Here is a 21649-nt window from a genome sequence, read left to right as displayed (position 1 = left end):
ATTTTAAAGTTTAAATTCCTAACATTGGCAGGATGACGGGTAACTCTTGGACTAAAAGACAAATCTTTTCTGGTTCTTTGGGTTGCTCTTAATAGAAATGTTCTCCAAAATGGCAAATAAAAGTTGTGTATGGAAACCTGTCTCTCCCACCTGCTAAAAGAACGTGGAACATAGCAATGTTTTAATGATAAGTGGAGTTTTGTGATCTAATAATACAAAACTAAATGAATAAGGTTTGTTATAAAACTAGTTAAAAAAAAAAAAGGTTACTTTAACAAGTTTCCTATATTATCCAAAAAGTTTAAAACCTAATAGTGGTGTGAATCTACTGGAGAGTCTAGTGTGTATAATATCATTACGTTTTTATTATTAAAAGTTATCATACACTCTCTGAAAACTAAGATTAACTCAAGACAAAGGGTTATATTTATTCATGCTGAATATGCAAAATTAAAGACTAAATATTTTTAGCATTTCAAAATCATCACTGATTTAAAGAATAACAAGTTGAAGTCATAAAATAAAATCGCTGCCTGTTACATAACGTCCACACGGTTCCGTCGCGTGCTTCAACGGAGACGCTTCCCATTCACTTTGAATGGGGGGACGTCACGCTTTGCCGAACTGCATTGTGGTTCCTTCGCTTTGCTCGCAGCTTCGACAGAAGCCAATCAAATCATATGCCAGTACAAGCTCTAGCCAATCAAACTGCATTGTACTTCTGTTGCCTCGCTTTGCCTCCGTTGCTCGTGCTGAAGGTTGAGAAAAGTTAAACTTTTCAAGCGTCGACGGAAGCGCCAGCCAATCAAATCATATGCCAGTACAAGCTCTAGCCAATCAAACCGCGTGCTTGTGTGTCCGGGGCGGGAGATTCATGTGATTGGTTGTTGGTCGCACGCCAGACACGCCCACCGGCAAGCTTCAACGCGACGGAACCGTGTGGACGTACCGTTACATAATTGAAATTGGCAGGCTAAGACTAGCTGCCGTTTTATTTCTCAGAAACCTGCCAACATTAAAAAAAAAAATTGTACACAGAAATAAGAGGTAAAACTGGTATTTTGTGTAATTCTTCAACACATTAAACAATAATGCTTCACACAACGTTGACTTGCTGTGAAGCATTACTGTCATCAGCAGCAATGTATACGTTATTCTGTAGAAATCAAAAACATATATATAAAATATATAATCCGAATTTGTGAATTCTTACATGAAGCAATTTTTTTCCCATTTCTTCTTATTAGTTTATCATTTACCTAAATACTTATACATTAGTCTATTTCTCATTTAGTTAAAGGTTGAATTACACGGCACAGCATACTTTATTGCCTCATAATTATGAAATATCTTTGACTTGACTTGATCCCTTTTCTATAATTTCAGCAGCAAGTAAACAGAGCATTGGTGCTAAATCCACCATCCTTCTGCACCTCGCTGGCTAGTATAAGAAATACCACCAACACAACTGATCTGATCTGTGAACAGATATACTTTGTCAGTAGCTTACAGAAGTGGTACGTTTTAGAGTTATGGGAGATTAGTATAAATATGATTTTTTAATTAGCTACCATTAAAGAGTGTTTTTGTATTTTGAATTTCCCTTTATTTGTACCAAGTGGGAGAAATAGAGTTTCATACATAAGTAAACGTACTGCAAGCATGTGTAGTATATGTACGTTATGTACTGTAATTACTGTATTGTGGGATACAATAAATGAAAAAGTCTGCCCCATAGGTGGTTTGTATAAAAACAACGATTAGTAGTTTGTTGCAGTAGCTTGCTATAAAAGACCTTTCCACCACCCTTGTGCTTCATCACCATTTGACTGTGGTGTTCCACCTGCATGGAGTAATCGGTGTCGCCCTCAGGCTTTTAATAATGCTCAGCGCTGCAAATAACTCCTTAACTGGCTTCAGACACAGTTTGAATATCTCTGTGTAGTACTATTTGCACGCCAAAGCATTATTAAATGCCTTTAATTCTAGTGTCGGTCCTGACTGGTGCAGTAAGTCCATTGTGTCATTTTTCTTTCTTGTTAAGCGGGGAATCACTTTGCTCATGTCATCACCAATACGTGCCAGTTGTGAATCATAATGTTTCCTGTAGTGAAGATGGTGGAGGCTCACAGCACTCTGGATATTAACTCTAATTATTCTGTTCGTTATCACATTCTGGAAAATATATATCGTCCAAAAATGTATAACTGCATACCTAATTACCTATTCACACTTCAACCAATGAATTAGAAGCAGAACAAAGACATGCCTCAACATCATGAATCAAATTTGTGTTGCCTCCTGTTATGACAAAACAGAATACCTGAGTGCCTGTAAAAGTATTTTTAAATACTAATGCAATAATTAGTGGGGGTCAGTCATAAATAATTGATGGGTTGTTTTCACAACTGCTTACTCATCCTGTGAATGTGTAATCATTTTCATCTCCCTCAGGGTCACTTTCCACATTTTGGGTTATTGTTTTGTGTGGTTATGGTGCTTTTCATTTCTGTCTCAAAGTCATCAGACTTTCCTCCACACTTCTCTCAGGATTGATCAGAGTAAGCATGTATCCAAATCACTCATGTCATGGTGGAGTGGCACACCCCTCACTAACACATTGTTTTAAAAGAAATAATCTGAGTTTTGGGATTTGTACACAACATTTAAATGTGATACTTCACGTAAATTGAGTGAAGTGCTCATAGCTATTTTTTTTGCATTTTGCAGAATACCATCAGTCGGTAGAAGGAGTCTGCACACCAGACATCTCGTATCAATGAAGAGCATTTTCACACATATCTAAGTCCAAATGGTGGCTTCATCTTCAGGAATTAAGGAAAATAATCATCAACGAACGCAGACAAGGGAATATTCTTAAAATGAACCCGCCTGATATGCATGTTTGGAAGAACTGATGTCCATTGATTAAGACTTTTTTAAATGTATTTCATCTTTAAAGCCAAATTCCTCAAGCGTGCAGACTCCTTTCTTCCTTTTACACCATAACTAAACGCCATGGAAATCTAGTTTTGCTGACCTCTAGTGGTACATGTCAGTAAGATAGTGATTTTTATCTTGATTAAACTTAAATTCAAATTCAGATAGCTTTATTGTCAAGAACATAAAGACAAACCGTATTGCCAAAAAAAATAAATATATACATTTGTAATATATATTTGTGTTTATTTGGCAGATTTAATGTTTTAAATAGTTTTGAGGCTATAGTTAAATAACTCTTTAAAATACTAACATCTCCACAACAGTGCCCAGACACCCTGCTGTGTCTTTACACTAAAATAGACCTTACCCTCTGTTTGTTTCTTTCCCTCCTGTAGTTGGGGAGGACCCCGCCAAGTCGCTCACTGACACACCCCCCGACTTCAACCAGTCCCCCCCGCCCTCCCGAGCCCCACCCTCCGCCACGCTGTCCACTGACAACAAGTTCCACTCGCTCCCCTTCAGCCTGAACCGTAAGACGGGCCCCATCGACAGCATGAGCCACGGCCCCCTGTCGCTGTCCGTGCAGTCGGTGATGGGGGAGCAGCCCGAGCCCCCGTCACCCGCCGCCCCCCCGTCACCGAGGCCTTCGACGCCCCCCCGAGGACAGCCCGGTCTGGAGGTGGGCTCTCTGGTGGAGGTGAAGGAGAACCCCCCTCTGTGTGGGGTCATCCGCTGGGTGGGCCTCCCCCCCGGCCTGCTGGAGCCGCTCGCTGGGCTGGAGCTGGTGAGCAGACGCTTCATTTGAGACTAAAATAACAAATAACAGATTTTAAAGAAATTGGAAGAGGATAATTTAATACACTTAAGAAGTTAATGTATTAAATTACAATATGAACATCAAAAAAATAGAATAAATGATATCAGAATCAGAAACAGGTTTATTACCAGGTAGGTTGACACGTACGAGGAATTTGACTTGGTGTCGTATTGACATAAGACGGGCTGTACAGACTTAGTATTGCCAGTTATTGTTTTTCCAAACATTTTCGATGCATGATTTTTTTTGGTACTTTTGATCTTCAGATACCTACTGACCAGTTACATCTAAACATATTTCTAGAGCTCTTAATCATAATGTGGTTTGTGCCACAGCGAACAGCTTATTATAATAATAATAATAATAATGCATTTGATTTATATAGCGCTTTTCCTGGTGCTCAAAGCGCTTGATCATCATCAGTGTATCAAGTGATTATCAAGTGATTATCAAGTGATTATCAAGTGATTATCAGTGTGAATCAGCACCACTCACTCACCACTCTTTTTATATGGTCAGTTAAAGCTATTTCTGTTAGTAATCACTGCTGTTGTTGATTGCTTTTCTCTGACCAGTGATTGCAAAAAGCCTTGCAACCTGAACCCCCCCACCACAGGCTTCACTCCGTTGTTGAAGTACAGCTGCTAAATGCTGCTACTAATAACTCTGATTGACTGGTGGAAAGGGTTTCAAAAGTAATGACATGTCCCTTGAATTTTTGGGAAATTTCCAAGGGAATTTAAGACAGGGGAATCAGGGATTTTTACCCCTCAAAGAATTGTATTTTTAATAGTTTCGGCAGAAGACATGCATAAAATACAAGGTCTTATTGCAAGGTCATAGTTTGCCCATTAAATTAAATTGTAACATGCTTGTGTTCAGCATCAGATCACAGATCATTTGCAAGCATCCCGTATACATTTAGTTTAAATTCAGGAAACTCAGTAAAATGACAACCACCTGCATGCACAGTGCATTCTCACATCGCGTGTGTCTGAATCTTTCTGAAAAAAATGTAATATGTTTTATATTTTGGGTAACTGAGATGACAAATGGGCCACATTTTGTTAAATGCACCATATTCGTCACAATCACTTTTCATCAAAGTGGTAAACAAAGTTACAAAGTATCCTTAATAAGACCTAAAGCATTTGGAAAAAGTCAGAATACATTTCTGTCAATGCCTTTTTCTGCCAACATATGACATATTTACAGTAATGTGATGACATGACCTTGACTTTCTCTTGCAGGAGGAGGAGTGTCCTGGTTGCACTGACGGCACGTTCAAAGGTACGCGGTACTTCACCTGCCCTCCCAAAAAAGCTCTGTTTGTGAAGCTCAAGTGCTGCCGGCCCGACTCCCGCTTCCCGTCCTTGCACCACTCCTCCAACCCCATCGAGCGCTGCAACTCCATCGGTAAGTCAGCAGCAGAAACGAGACGATAAAAGGCACCCGTTTGTGTCCCTTAAAGGTCACCCAAAATCCAAGTTTTCATGTCTTGTATACATAAACAAGTGTCCCCTCTTCTTCATGTCTCTTCTACATCAGCATGTGTCCCCTCTGTGTAAAGAGATTCTGAAAGTTTCAGGAACAAAGATTCTCTCTCTTTTTGTCCTGATCCATTTATATAAAAACCTGTCTGAAAATGAGCTGATCAGATTTTGGCCACTTTATGATGTCATAACAATGTTTTGTCTTGTGTAACCATTAGCCAATCACCAACCAAGGTAACCCCCCCCCCCACCTTATCACCTGAATCTCCTCCTAGAGCACCATTGTGTTCTTTGTAACCAAATATCTCTCAGAGGGGCGTGGGGAGGGGCTCCTTATTTTCATCTAAAGTAACAGACAGAGAATCAGCACTTTGGAAACAGGGCTGAAACAGAGGGGATTATGGGATGCTGCAATGATCTGTTTGGTGTTTGGAGCCAAACACTTCAGAGACATGTTTTGTATATATCTGAGACCTATAATATATTGATGAAAAACAGTGTAATAGGGGACCTTTAAGGCTAAGTGTTTAAACCTGTACTGTGTTTGTTTTTGCAGCATTTGGGGGGTACCTCAGCGAAGTAGTGCATGAGAACACGCCTCCACGCACAGAGAACGACGGTCTGGATGTCATGGTGGGAAAAAAGAAAGGCATCCAGGGCCACTACAACTCCTGCTACCTGGATTCAACACTCTTCTGGTCAGTGTATTTTAGTAGATGAGCTGCAGTGCATGCCGTGTTATTCTATTGATTGAGTTTTTGGCGCTTCCTCCGCCCCGCAGCGCTGAGTTTGCCCAGAGGCAGAGGCTTATCGGTAAACGGTTTTTGACTTTGCCCACTGGCTCTCACAGGAGTGTGTTTTCCCGCTGAGAGCAGTGGGTAGATCTGTTGTTTACTGCCAACTCTGCCAAAGGGCCATTGAACAAAGCAGTCAACCTAAACGTCTTCACCGAACTACAGGAGGTCACTTTAAAGGCACTTCCACCAGTTTGGAGTTTTCTTGCTTTAAATTGGACCACTCTAGAAATCCTTCATTCGTCCATCAGCAGGGAAGCTCTCCTTGTTATAGCATGGATTTATATTCAAAATAATATATCAATAATAAGTGTTTTAATTGCAAAAAGCCAATAAACGTAGTAAATCCTAATTTATCTAGATAGATAAAAGAAACATGAATAATGATTGTTGTGTTTTTTTCCCTGCAGTCTGTTCTCCTTCAGCTCTGTTCTGGACACGGTTCTCCTGAGGCCGCGATCTAAAACCGATGTGGAATATTACCGAGAGACACAAGAGCTGCTGCGCACAGAGATAGTCAACCCGCTGCGCATGTGAGTCAACGTCATTTAATGCAAACATAATGATGCCATTTATTGTAGGATTTGAAGCATCTCTTTTAAGCATGTTGTTCAGATTTGTATACAGAATACTTAAGAATGTTAAAAACTAGAAAGCTTAAGTTTCTCTGGGACTTGTGAATCAGAGCCTTCACATAATATGAAATCAGATAAATGTAACCGAATATAATCTGAAATATGTTTTATATATTGATATTTTGTTATTGTAAACTAAAAGCTGTTCTAGACTAGAATGCTAAATTGCTTGCACATGGTTTCAGATAAATAAAAACAAACAGAATCTGAAATATTATTGGTTGCATTATTTGCTTCATCTTATTACATGGCTTAGTTGAATACTTGATTCTGATTGGTCAATTCAGAACACGTGACACGTTGTTAATCCAGTAGTACAGACCGCTGTCAAGGACTTATTGACCGTTGTTAAGGGCGCTCACATCTGCAGAAAGAAGTCCGGTCGATTTAACTGTATACAGTTTGGCCGAAACCCTCCTTTTTACGCAACGGTCCAGACATAGACATCAAACGGAAAAACATATTCAGTTGCCAGTTACTTTGTCATTAGGGCAGGGATATCTAGATACTTTCCAAGGTTTGACATAATGAATTGTGCTACTTTTAAAGCAAGCAACGATGTTTTCAAATCTGTAATCAAAAAGCTCCTCAAAAACGCTATCGAAGCAGCTCCTGCCGTTGCTACGTTAGTTCAAACGGTAACAACGGACTATTTTTCTTAGCGGATGCATGTCATTTTAAATCAATAAAAACATTTTCTAAATCTATAAAAGCATTTCAATTAATATTGGGAGTCTTATCGTTACTTTGTTGAGAATGTGGCCGTGTAATAAGCGGGATAATGTGCAGCGACTTGGTCATTCTGGGGAAAAGAACACCCTTCATGCTCATCAGGAGCCCGACGCGAAGCATGAAGGGTGTTCTTTTCCCCATAATGACCGCCTCGCTGCATGTTACCCTGATTTTAACATCTGATGCAGAATTGTACTAGCAGAACTGATGTTATAACATTTGCTGAGTTGTAACTTGTTTCTTGTTTGTCCTGCAGACATGGGTATGTTTGTGCCACAAAGGTGATGAAGCTGAGGAGGATCCTGGAGAAAGTAGAAGCTGCTTCTGGGTTTACGTCTGAAGAAAAAGGTAGGAGAGAGAGACGGTAAATAGTTTAGTGGTCTTTTTAAAAGTGCATTTACTCTTCCACGTTACTCATTGGGTTTGAACATTTCATCTTCTTTGTACTGGTGATGAGAATCTGAATTTAGATTTTGAATTTGATTGAATTATCTGCTATACTTGTAACATCAAAATACCTTTTTGAGGATAAAACAAACTCTTTTAAGAACAGTAAAATATAATGAAATGCTGGCAGTCACACAACAAATCCGCTATTTGAAAATATCACACACATTCATGCTCTTGAGTTTTCAGTTCCTACGGTCTGCACTGGATTTAAACACAGAAATGTAAACGGAGATCTCATTTAAGTTCATGTTGTTCTGCAGATCCTGAGGAGTTCCTCAATATCCTTTTCCATCACATACTGAGGGTGGACCCGCTGCTCAGGCTAAGGTAAGCGCTAGTTTCAAATCCCCTTTTATAAATAATGTGCAGAATGACACAAAAGTACCGAGCCTGGGAAGAGACATGGTGGAGAAGAAACTCAAAGGTTAGAAATGAAACATCCAAGCACTGATGTCTTAACGTCTTGGGCTCAAAATAAAATCCATAAAACGAGCCTCTCCCTGACCTCGTAATTTTTTTTTAGCTGAAGTCTTTCGCAAGGGGAAGCAAACGTCTCTTGGGAAAATGCAAAAGTATATATCTTATTTTCTCCATCTTTTGTTCCTCTTATTCAATTGTTTTTGCCCCATGTATCTTCCCTGTCTTAAAGGGGACCTATCATGCAAAATGCACTTTTTGATGTCTTTTATACATAAATATGTGTCCCCGGTGCGTCGGGGAACTCACGCAGCGTCAGAAAATAAAACCCTTTCTCTTTTCCTCCGTACCCAAATCTTTTAAAAACGGGGGTACAACGAGCGGATACAGATTTGCTGCCGATATTACGTAATTTCGGATGGTGGACCCACAGAGAGTTGCTATCAGAAACAATGCCTGACGTGTTTTGGACGTAATCTCGTCTTTGTTTACATTAGCAAGCCTCGCTAAAGGCCGCTACACACCCACCTGAGACCAAAGAACGCATACCGAAGGCGTCCCGACTTTTACGTCAGCTTCGTCGCCTGCGTCGGCTACGTCGCCCGCTACGCCGCCCGCCTACGAACACACCGCAAATACTTCAGTCGACGAGTGGCAATAACTGTCCTTACCAGCAGGCAGCGGTAGTGTGAACAGCCAATCGGAGTGATTGCTTGGGCCGACTTTCTCTGACCTCCCACGGCCGCGGGAGGCATCGGGAGGTGTGAAAAGGTGCCGTAAAGAGACGACGGTGCGGGACACACAAACCTGAGTAGGGCGCCGCGAATGCCCGACTGCCTCTGACGGCCTCTGACTCCCAAAATCGGGCTGGTGTGTCCGGGCCTTTACACTCAGAGCTAACCTGTACTGGAGAGAGCATGTGTTTAAAAAGCAGGAAATCAAAAAAGGAACTCACCTTGTGATAAACCTGCGAGAGAAAAAGCATTTGAGCTCCAAACTGTTTCAGAAATAATCCTTGATGTGGTTTAGAACAGGATGGCGTTTTATCACAGCAGAATTTTACTTTATCTCCGGTAGAATTCTGATCAGGCATTAGCTCCGCCTCCCCTTTTTTATTTTTTCAAGCTAAGGACCCAAAATCAGCGTTTCTCTAACAGGGCTAGAATATGAGGGATATGAGGGATGTCTAAAATGCATGATCTGTTTGTATTTTGAGAAAAACACATCATAGACATGTTTTTATATATTTGTATATATCTGAGACCCATAATATATGCCTTAAAATAGCATGATAGGTGCACTTTAAATCAAAAGAGAAATAATGTTGACATGTTTTAACCGAGAAGAAGCCATGTGATACACACGATCCCCGTGTACCTCATGGCGTAATGAAGATATATCTTTGCTTTACGCTGCTTTGCAGACTCTGCAAATATATTTCCAAACACATCAGCACTAAACCACAGAACCATACCAGACCTTTTCTTAAGTCTGCAGTATGCAGATTAACCGGGGCATTAAGTTTCACTTCTGCTGCAGAGCTCAGATGGAGACGGAGTGGCAGACTGTGTGGTTTAACTGTAGGAGTTTCTTTGATCGCGTTATGAAAACCCCTTCTAAGGTCATGTTTAAGGATGTTTGCCATTCAGATGAGCCGAATCAGGTCTACTGAATTAAAAGGTTGTGCATTAGTGTTTTAATAGGAATTATGTTTTGCCAAAGCCGAGCAGTGACAGAGTTGTAAAACTGTCATTTAACACGACTCCTCTGAAACACGTACCTGGTTTAAAAATAAATACTTGAGCAGTGTGAAATCTGGCACGACAGTTTATCAGTGACAGGATGCAGATGTGACAGAACATGTGGTAATCATATCTCGAGCTGTTAAATGTTAAATTAAGCGGCCTGCTTTCAGCATAAGGCTATGTGGTGTTGACTTTAACTGCTTGAAAATAAAAAATAAAAACACACAATTGCTTTTAATTAAGCTGATCATGTATATCCAATTCATAGATAAGTCCTAACAAGTTATTTAGAAATGTTGTTTTTGAAAAATTCTGTACAGTAGTTCATCAATTTACAGGTTGTATCAAAATGTGCTACATAGGGTACTCTTTTGTATCAAATTGCAAAATTCCCAAAAGATCAGTGTTACGTTTCCTACTGGAACCAAAGAGAAGTAACAAAACACAAAAACAACCAGGCAAGAGAAAAAGGAGAGGAAACCGGTTTGTCAAGCCACAAGATGGACTTTTAATTCAACAAAGAAAAAGGGCTCACCAGCCGACTTGCAAAATAAACTAGAACAACTTCTATAAACAGAAAGTGACTACATTAAACAAGGTACAAAGGTACACTGGAGCACATCTCCTAACAATGAGCAACACACACGTTAAACTAGGCCTCACACAGAGACACAGACACCATGCTGCACATGTCACACATGCAGCCAGAGGAGAAGGAGAGAGCCACTGCAGCCTTCCTCAGGTCCTTTTATGGAGGCCCTGATTGGGGATTGGGAGCACCTGGAGACAATCAGGGAGAGAGAGAGAGAGAGACACACAAGCACACACACAACAATAAGCTAGGAACAGATCTGCTTTTATTCCAGTGAGATCAATATCACTTGTGGGTACAACAGGAAATGTTTTTAATATCTGCACAGACTACAGTTGTTGTTTTATCCTAATCTACTGAGAAAGTATGTGAACTTGAACAAAGCCTTGTGTTGTTCTGCAGGTCAGCGGGGCAGAAGGTGCAGGACTGTTACTTCTATCAGATCTTTATGGACAAGAAGGACAAAGTGGGAGTTCCCACAATCCAGCAGCTGCTCGAGTGGTCCTTCATCAACAGCGACCTCAAGTTTGCAGAGGTGAGTTTCATTTTGTTTCAGCTTGTTTTGTACCACGGATTAGCTTGATTTGAGTAGAACGATATCGTGGCGTGTTTTGTCTGATTATCTTTGCTACAGTTTGTTAGTTTGGTGCCTAACCCTTTATAAGAATCTGAGCATAAACTAATCTACGCAAAGTTAAGACACCACCCAGGTTGTGTTCCCAATTTGTTGTGCTACAAAATGACATCATGGGGAAATGGCTTCCTTTTGAATACCTGATGTTTTTAGTTAGACTTAGGCCCAATCCCAAACCACTCCCTCGACCCTACCCCTCCGTGGCGGAGTGAACTCCGTCTGTAGCCACACTCGCAGCTCAACGAGGCTCCCTCCTGTCAGATGGAGGGAGTAAATACAGCGGCAAGCTTTGGGACAAACTCCCCTCTCTCCGGCAGAAACAGGAAATGCCGTAACTGTATGTAACAACGGTTTCAAATCAGCATCTCTTAGACAAAAAATGTAAATTAAGAACTCAAATAAAACTCCAAACATCTTTCATTGTGTTACTTTTTTGTAAAGCTCTTTTAGTTTTAAACCTGATGTTTATAAGCTTCTTAGTTTTTGCAACAGTCTGTAAATATACACAACTTTATAATAAAATGCACACATTTACCTTTTTCCAGACTAAACACAGGTATGATCCTAAGTTAAAAAAATATGAGGTTATCATGAGGTTGTTAACATCGCAATTTATCAGTGGATGTTTGCTGGAACTACTTGTAAACAGCGTGTTTCCTGACGGACACACACAGCGTGACTCCGGTCAGGTAGAGACCGGTCTCAAGTCAGCACCGATGCAGACTTGCTGTTTGAGGGCTTGATAGCCCACTCCCCCTCCACACCTCTCCACACTCGTTGGTTTGGAACAGCACTTAATGTGGCGGACCCTCCGTGCGAACGCGCAAACGGAGGGGTAGGGGTAGGGTGTAGGGCGTGGTTTGGGATTGGGCCTTCAAGTGACAGTTCCCTTCAAAATAAAATATGATATCAAGATTAATCACAACACACTGATATTCTTTAAATATAGAGGTTAACTGTCCCATAAAGTAATAATAACATTATCTTAATTTAAAGAGTTTAAAATAAATGTCGTGTGTGTCGAATATAATACCAAAGTCTCATACGATAAGTTGCAGTATTAATTATAATAATGTATTTATTCAATAAAAGCAGACCTGGTAATGTAAATGGAGTGTAAGGTTTTGGACATATTTAAATACATAGTGTGCTATAAGCTACTAACTTCTGGATGGCTTTGGGGTCTTACTCTTATCAAACTAAAATAAATACATTTTACACCTTAAAATGCACCAACGGAATTTTTATCTTTTCAAGTGTGTGAAAAGGTAATGGCTCCCCCTTGTGTTAATAGTATGTTATTAGTTTTTTGTCAGTGTACTTACTGTACATGGGTGAATTAGTTATTATTGTTCCTTTTTGAAAACAAAGTGTATTAAAATAGATTTATCCTTTGGTGTTGAGAGAGACTTTGAGGAGAGATTTTGAGCAGAGATTTTGAGCAGGGAGTCATCTCCAAAAAACGAAACTACATTGCAGGACTGAAATGTCACTTCCTAGATCAAAAGCAGCTGCCACTGCTGATGACACAACTTATTGATGCATGAAATACAAAAAATGGATCCTAAATTGAATACTTTCACATGGAGCAACTATTTTATTTATGGAGTTAGTTTCTCCATACATGTAACATTGCTTAAAATTCAAGCACATTTTTATCATACTCTAACAGACTTAATTGGTAAGGTCTGTTATGGCGCATTTCCACTACACGGCCTCGCTCGGCCTCGCTCGGTATGGCTAGGCCTCGTTAGGACTGGCTCACTTTATGGCGCATTTCCATTACAGTTTAGGAACTGGGGTAGTATCTATAGTAACGCAGTGTAGGCGGAGCCGTGACGTCATCTTCAGAGAACCCCAGAAAAACAACACAGCCGTTAGCTGTTAGCACTCAGAGCTCACAGCTCCTCATATATGTTCAGAAACTAGACAAAAGTTAAACAAGTACAAACCACAGACTGCCCGTGTCATGGTGAATACAGTCGCTGCTTTATTTATGTCTGTATAGGCCGTTGTTGTGAGTGTGGACGGTCGGAGCATATACTGCGTTAGCTTAGCCAATCTCCATTTAGAAAACATGCATTTTAAAAGGTTTTTCGCCTGCCGTCTGTCTGCAGACTTGACAAAGCATTAATTCATGGTTTTTACTAACCGGTATCAGTATGTTGTTACTTCGGCATCATTTTGAAACGTGTATTACAATTAAATCACGGTCAAATATGTCCATCTTGTTGTAGTTGTAGCCCCCTTGCCAGCGATTCTCTCTCTAGTTTAGCATACTCAGCCCGACTCAGCCTCGTTGTCTCCGGCCCTAGACCCACGATTTTATGAGGCCAGAAAAACTGTGAATTAGGACCCGCCGGCCGGTACTAGGCCAAGTGGAAACGCAAAAACGGGCCGCTGACGTCACAGCCCTCTTAAACCGTGCTCCGCGCTGTAGTGGAAACGCGCCATTATATGTTTAACTAGGGATGTAACGATGTATCGAATATCGCGATTATTATTATTTGTTTAAACCTTTATTTAACCAGGTCGTCCCATCGATCTCTTTTTCAAGGGAGACCTGTCCAACATGGCAGCAAGTAGGTTACATCATGAACATAAAACAACAGATAACACAAAAGGACATTGTATTTACAGGACATTGACAAGTACCAACAGTATATGTATATCTCGCCCTGTCAATAAGCCTCACCTTCTTGGCAAAAACGGTATTGTTTTTGAAGTGGTGGAGAGACAATGCACAGTTTTACCCACTGCTGTCACCCATGGCCAAAGCATATCTCTCTGTCCCAGCAACATCAGTACCAAGCGAGAGAGGTTTTTCCACAGCAGGGGATATTGTAAACGCCCAAACATCCCAGCTTCTACCTGGAAATGTGGACATGCTCATATTCCTAAAGAATAACCTGTCTGATGATGCTGAGTAGTTTTTCAAGTAACTCAACTCACTAACTCACTCAAAGTGAAACTTGATTTATTAATTGCAGCGTCTGACTATTATATTTTTGACACTTTAAAATACTACTATCCTACTAAAATGCTGTACAAATCAGATTTATTTTTTAATAAAGAACATTTTTTCAAGTAAAAAAAAAAAAAAAATTGCGATAAATATCGTACCGTGGACTTGTTATCGCGATATTATCGTACCGTGAGTTTTTGGTATCGTTACATCCCTATGTTTAACATCAAGTCCATAGTGTTCTGCTCTGAGCTTTTCTGATATATCCAATCTACTATGATGATGTCCAAATAAAGTGTTCTCCTCTCTGTGTCTCCTGACCTCAGGCTCCCTCCTGCCTTATCATCCAGATGCCTCGCTTTGGCAAAGACTTCAAAATGTTCAACAAGATTTTCCCCTCTCTAGAGTTAGACATCACAGACCTTCTTGAAGACAGTGAGTTGTGGCTGATCATTTTTTCCAGTGTCTAAGTGTGACGTGTTTCTCCGATCGATGGTGTCTCAGAGCCGCGTGGCATTTGGTAATGAAATCCCTCTGAGCTGTCACTGCTACTCACCCGAGATGAAGGAACCCTTTTCTTTCTTTCTTGTGTCTTAAAGAACTTTTGTGCAGCCAGAATAAATGTGTCTTTGTCATCCAGCTCCGAGGGAATGTCGAATCTGCGGAGGCCTGGCTCTGTACGAGTGTCGAGACTGTTATGAGGACGGGGACATCACGGCGGGAAAGATTAAACAGTTCTGTGAAAAGTGCAATACGCAGGTAAGCAACAGAGGGCATTGCTGCAACACCAACTCAACTGAAGCTAACATTTTAAAGGTCACCTATTATGCAAAATCCACTTTTCCATGTCTCTTCTACATCAACATGTGTCCCCTCTGTGTAAAGAGACTCTGAAAGTTTCAGGAAAAAAGATTCTCTCTCTTTTTGTCCTGATCCATTTATATAAAAACCTGTCTGAAAATGAGCTGATCAGATTTTGGCCACTTTATGATGTCATAACGATGTGTTGGCTTGTGTAACCATTAGCCAATCACCAACCAAGGTAACCCCCCCCCCCCCCCACCTTATCACCTGAATCTCCTCCTAGAGCACCATTGTGTTCTTTGTAACCAAATATCTCTCAGAGGGGCGTGGGGAGGGGCTCCTTATTTTCATCTAAAGTAACAGACAGAGAATCAGCACTTTTGAAACAGGGCTGAAACAGAGGGGATTATGGGATGCTGCAATGATCTGTTTGGTGTTTGGAGCCAATCACTTCAGATACATGTTTTGTATATATCTGAGAGCTATAAGATATTGATGAAAAACAGTATAATAGTGGACCTTTAAGTGTGAGTTAAAATCGTCCACTTGGGGGCGCCAAATCCAAAGGAATCAGAGCAGCAGTTATGTTGCAGCTTCTACAGTAGGTTGTAACACATGTTTGCCAACACAATCTGCTTTCTGATTCACGGCCATCAAGCATCGGATATGCTTCCAACTGATCTTAAAACATGAACGGACTATCACTCTTTTACCAATATAGTGCAAACAAATGTATATTAAGCAGCTTGTTTATCACACATTTGACAGTTCTTAGTGGAAATAACTTGTTTTATTATAATTATTCCGCTATAATGCCAGTTTTAATACTTTATACATCCGTACTTTCATCTGTTTTGTATTTTTTATATATATATATATATGTTTTAAGTGTGCTAGTGACAACACCATTTTTTTTACAGTTTTTTTTATTGTTTTGTGCCCAAGGACTACAGATGGAAAGAAAAATCTGGCATCTTCTCTCTTTCTGAGATTAATGTATTTTTTATGCATTGCCTTGATTTATAAACACATAATAATATACTGAAATATTGTTTGATTTATATCTTAATAGCCCATCTGGTGGTATGAAGCCTCAAATGTACTTCAGAGCTTTTATTTACAGTGATTCCTCTCCTCTATCTGTTAAATGTTATAATAATAATAATACATTAAATGTTTATAGCGCTTTTCTCAGTGCTCAAAGACGCTTGACACGAAACAGAAACAGCACAAAGAAAACAAAACAGTAGTCCAAATCCAAGTGTGAGTTAAGTTAAGTTCAGCTAGAGTGAATAAGTGAGTTTTGAGAGACATATACGGCTCATATACTGTTCATCACTTCAGTCACATGCTTTCATCACATGGCAATACTTACGTTGATGTACAATGTTTTAATAATCGTTATGCTATGACTATTGTGTTTGCTTTGTACAGCCCTTTGAGGCATTTCTTGTGATTTGGGGCTATAATAAATTTTGATTTGATTTGATACACCACAGTAACAGTCTGATGCTCCCCCCCCCCCCCCCCCCCCCTATTTACAGTGATTCTACTCAATCTGTTACATGTTAGACATATACCGCTCATACGCCACAGTAACAGTGTGATGCTATTTTTTTATTTTTTTACTGATTTCAGGTCCATCTCCACCCGAGGAGGAAAACCCACCGGCACGGGAAGCTGTCCGTCCCCAAGGAGCTGCAGGAGGGCTCGGGGCGGCAGGGCTCGTTCCCCCGCCAGAGGATGGAGCTGTTCGCCGTGCTGTGCATCGAGACCAGTCACTACGTGGCCTTCGTCAAGTACGGCAGCGCGGACTCCTCCTGGCTCTTCTTCGACAGCATGGCGGACCGCGACGGTGGGTGTCATCACGGCCTTCTGACGCCGCGCATGTTATCCCTTTTTTTGGGATTAAACCTTTGAATCATGAATTCAAGATTCAAGGCTTTTATTGTCATGCGTACATAGCTACAGTGTAGTTATGAACATCTTAGGTCACAGGCTCCTCCTCCAACAGTGCAACACAATAAAACATAAAATAGTGCAAGTAAATAGAATAGAAATGGTGCAGAATAGTCTATATACAAGTAATTGGAATATTGATATATATATGAGTTGCAAACAGATGAATGTTATGAATGTTCTTTCCAAAGTTCACGTGTTTAACAGTCTTATGGCCTGTGGGATGAAACTGTTGTTATGACACCAAACCAATCCCTGAAACGAGACCCGGTGGATATGTACAGGACATTGTTTTTGTTACAGTGGCGACAGAGTTTCACACTGCGCAGCGACACAGATGGTTTTATAAGACCTCGCTGAGGAAGATGCTGAAGTCATGAATCACTACACAGAAATATTTAAGCACCAAATTCATCATAGTGTGTTACATTTTAAGACTTTGAGAGACTGCATAACATATTTGTTCTTCCTGTGATATCATAACTTATGATTTATTACAACTGGAAATGTAGCTCCTATCTGACATTAGGGCCACTGCTGTTATAGCTTATTTTCCTAAATAAAATACACATTATTTCTAACAATTATTGGAGTAATTGTCTGACAAGTGAAATGCCAGAAAATAGACACGACAGTGACTTTTTCTGTCATGTTAATACAAAGAAAAATTTCCCATATTCATCATTAGGCGCGTTCACACCGGAGTACTTTTCCCACAATAGTTCATCAGAACTCAGATATATTTGCGTTCACACCAAAAAGCCCCCTGAACTAAATTAGTTCATCAGAACCATTTTTACCCCCTTTTCCGTCCCTGCTAAAGAGCAGGGACTTTCGTGGGAGAAAAAGGTTCCTATGTCTGATTGGCTGGGCAGATTGCAAACCAAGCCCCGTAAAACTCCCAAAAAGTTTTGTGAAGCCGCCATTTTATTATCCTCGCATTAGCATTATTAGCATTAGCATTAGCCCAGTGCACAAACGCAGAGAGAATAACTTATGGCAACACAAAAGAAAACATGGGAGCGGTGGAGTGATGAGGAGGTGTCGGCGTTCTGGCGATTTACTCGGAAGGCTTCAGTAGAAGCTGCTGGGAGTCCCAGCAGCTTCTACTGAAGTCAGTCCCCAACTCCGGGGACTTCCGGCCGGGGCCTCCGGGTGGCAGTATACGCCGTGAAGTGGTTTGCGGCCTGCCAGTAAACCCAAAGCAGAAGAAGAAGAAGAAGTAGTGACGTCAGCGGCTTCATTTGCCTAATCCACCCCCAGGAACTCATTGCGGTGTGAACGCAATCTGCTTTAGTTCATCAGAACTAAAAGAGTTCTCATGAACTGAGTTCTCTATTGTGAACTATTGTGGGAAAAGAACTTGGTGTGAACGCCCCTATTGGGACTAGAATTTTGCATTTTTTGCATAAAATGTAAAAAAGAATTCCACTCGATTATCGAATGAGTTACTCATGGATGGATCACTTAGAGATTCATGAACTAATACTTTTACTTTTCTAATTGCTGTTTTTATTTCCCTAAAAATAAGGCGGGTAATCATCATGAAAACAAACTAATGATTGCTGGAAAAAGGAGTTTATTCAAAACAAAAAAATATATATATTGCATTCATAACCATCATTGGCAATCTCTGTTTGATTTGCGCATTAAATCCTTTTCACATAGTTTTTCACTTAGAGTTACAGATGATCACATGGTATCTAATGACCGTGCTCGTGTCTCTGCAGGAGGGCAGAACGGCTTCAACATCCCGCAGGTGTCCCCCTGCCCCGAGGTGGAGGCGTACCTGAAGATGAGCCCCGAGGAGCTGCACTCCCTGGACCCCAAGAGCATCGTGGGCCAGGCCCGCCGCCTGCTCTGCGACGCCTACATGTGCATGTACCAGAGCCCCACCATGAGCCTGTACAAGTAGAAAACCTCTCCCCCCAAACCCTCCACCATCGCCCCCCTCCCCCCCACCCACACCACCTCCCGCCTCCCCAAGGGCAGGAGATTCCCAGAAAGACTAAAAAAGGGAACCCTCTCCAGCCCAGCTCTCCTCTCTGGAGGTGGGAGAGATGAAAGCGAGAGGGGGGGAGGGGGGGGAGAAGCCTATTTGCACTGTGCATTAGTTGAAGTGTTGTGTTCTTCATATGTAGCTTCCCTGTGTCTCCCTGCTGAGCGTCGGTGGTGGAAGATGGAGCGAGGCCTTATGAAGACGCACTGGGCATGCTTGCGTTGCCGCGACTGACAAAACACGTGCAACGAAAACAAGACGAGCTCGTGGGATGACCTCCTCCACCTCATTTACCTTAAGACAAGAGGAGTCGTGCTATTCTTAATCACTGTCGAACACGGGAGCTTTTCCACATCATGCAGTACGCAAAGCCTCATCCAACTCTTCTCAAAAGACTTCTCTTAGTAGCATAGATTTCCTGAGGTAGTACCATCAGCACTATAGACGTCCACCTACTGTGCATTAAGATCAGAGTTTGCATATCCCCCCCCCCCTAATCATGCTGTGTAAATGTCTTTACAGATAACAGTAGCCATTGTAGAAGTGTCGTACTGCACATCTCGCTCTAACAATGCTGCACTTTTTGCTCCATCCCCAAGTGGACCTATCAGGAAACATTTTCTTTTTTTCCTCCCATTGGAAGTCACAGTGAGTGCTAATTTGTTGGTCGGGAGACATCAGAGTTTTGTGTTACAGAATACAAATGTGCTTCTCCCTCGGTAAAGAGCGCTCTGCATTTCAAATGGCGAGGAGATGCCAGATAAATGCATGAAGGGAGACTTGTACAATGGCTGCCGTTGTAGAGCACTCCATGCATTCATAGGGTCAATGAGGTGAAGTCCTGGAAAAAAGCCTGGCTGTTTTCTTTCAATTAAGGGAGTGTGATGTGAGGAATTTCACATGCAGTGTTTTTAAGTGTCTGACTCATTGTGTTGATGACTAAATATAAATTATATTTTATGTTTACAAAGCCTTTTTTTCTTTTGCCCATCATGGCAAGTATTGACTTTTGCTGCCTTCCATGAAGATGTGACATGCAATGTTTCCAGCCGTGCACCAGATAACTAAACAATATTATTTATTATATTCTAATCCTAATATAAACCTGTGTGTTATCCCTTTTTTAAGGAAATGAAACAGGGTTGATGATACTGCTTTTGGGTACTGCTTGTCCCTTTTCACAGTATAATGAGTTATTGTAGTTTTCTCATAGCAACTACTGAATGTTAATAGTAACATGTTGAACAGTGTAAAGTTAACAAAGGATTGAAATGATGACGCACAAGGCTGGTAACCCTTGTGCACAATATATATAAGTATTTAAAGAAACATTTACATATTCCATTGTAATCCAATTTAAAAGTACCTAAAGCATACCATGGATTGAGAAGTAGTTGTTTTTATATATCACACACCATTGGATTGAACCAAGAAACTGCACATGTTGGCATCAGCATTATATATATTTTTCCAAATCACAACTTGAAAATTGAAGTAGTTGTGAGTATAAAACAAAAGTGTGAAGTATACGGGCGTTTTTTTTTTTATAAATGAGGTTCCAGCTGACACTTCCATTTTGCTCTGTGGTCGTCTCCACTGTCGGGACTTCCTGTGTGAACTCCTTCTAGCTGAAGCTCGTCTCTGACTGGAGCCTCTGGATTTTTGATTTCCTTTTTCTGTTGCATCTGTACAGTATATACATATGTAACGGGTGGAAAATTAATGTCAGTGATGTTCCTGTAAATGTTAACAAAATAAAGCCCGTTTTGAAGGGTGCACGTTGTGAGTGGTGTGATGAAAGAGAGAAATGTTGAGAAATTCATACATTCATTTGAAATAACACAATGCTGAGACTTGAGGGTTAGAGGCACCAGAGAGAAAGTCACTTAGAAACTGCCTTTGTTGTGTGATGCTAAGCATACTACTTCTACATGCAGTATTCATATATAATATTGCTTTAACATTAACTCACAGGTCTGATAAAAGGAGCCTGTTCTCAATGAGGTTACCTGTAACCTCAAAGGATAAGAAATAAATATGAGACGAAAAGATATGTAAGATCAGAGAAAAACAACACAGTATAGTCTGTTGGAAAAAAAGCAATATTAAGCTATGTGAAAAAGTAATGTGTCAAAAATATCAGATAAAAGGCTATTACATTATTACATGTTACTTGTTAGACGCTTTTATCCAAAGTGACTTACATACTCAATACTGTGGGCAATCCCCACAGGAGCAATTTGGGGTGAAGTGTCTCAGGGACACAACGACATGCTGACTGCAGTGGGGTTTGAACCTGTGCTCCCCTGATCCGAACACCAACGCACTAGTCCACTACGCCACACCCCACCCTGGCTATAGTATAGTATGTCGAAAAAAAAGTGACATGATACTATGTCAAAAGTATCTGATTAAAATAAGAACTCATAAAGTCAGAGTCTAGTAAGTCAAAGAAAGCTAAAGTATTCTGTGTCCGAAATGATTACAACAAACGTTATTTAAATATTATTATTATTATTATCATATACAGTAGTTCTTATTCCTGAGTTCACAGTGGCTTTAGAAGTAAGTCCCTGTAAACCTGGCTTTTTGGTGTGATTGTCAGTGTTTATCTGTGTGTTATCCATCTTATTGTTTCCTGAGAGGATTACCATGATCGAGCCCAATTTA

The 21649-nt window shown here is 40.7% G+C and overlaps 1 protein-coding gene across 4 annotated transcripts in view; it reads left to right on the top strand.

Moving 5' to 3' along the window:
* cylda (cylindromatosis (turban tumor syndrome), a) overlaps window positions 1–20755 on the top strand; it is a 29949-nt gene extending 9194 nt beyond the window's left edge. For all 4 annotated transcript variants that reach the window (XM_034148399.1, XM_034148398.1, XM_034148401.1 and 1 more), the window contains 11 exons: window positions 3339–3727; window positions 5011–5176; window positions 5810–5951; window positions 6458–6580; window positions 7671–7762; window positions 8125–8191; window positions 11021–11153; window positions 14544–14652; window positions 14858–14976; window positions 16660–16876; window positions 18711–20755. In XM_034148399.1, the coding sequence (XP_034004290.1) occupies window positions 3339–3727; window positions 5011–5176; window positions 5810–5951; window positions 6458–6580; window positions 7671–7762; window positions 8125–8191; window positions 11021–11153; window positions 14544–14652; window positions 14858–14976; window positions 16660–16876; window positions 18711–18895 (1742 nt within the window). In that variant the 3' untranslated portion in view covers window positions 18896–20755. The remainder of the gene's footprint in view (window positions 1–3338; window positions 3728–5010; window positions 5177–5809; window positions 5952–6457; window positions 6581–7670; window positions 7763–8124; window positions 8192–11020; window positions 11154–14543; window positions 14653–14857; window positions 14977–16659; window positions 16877–18710) is intronic.
* Window positions 20756–21649: the final 894 nt, after the last annotated feature.

Source organism: Trematomus bernacchii, unplaced genomic scaffold, assembly GCF_902827165.1.
Source record: "Trematomus bernacchii unplaced genomic scaffold, fTreBer1.1, whole genome shotgun sequence".
Taxonomy (NCBI): domain Eukaryota; kingdom Metazoa; phylum Chordata; class Actinopteri; order Perciformes; family Nototheniidae; genus Trematomus; species Trematomus bernacchii.
The sequence above is the reverse complement of the archived record's forward strand: the minus strand, read 5'-3'. Positions and strand labels throughout refer to the sequence as shown.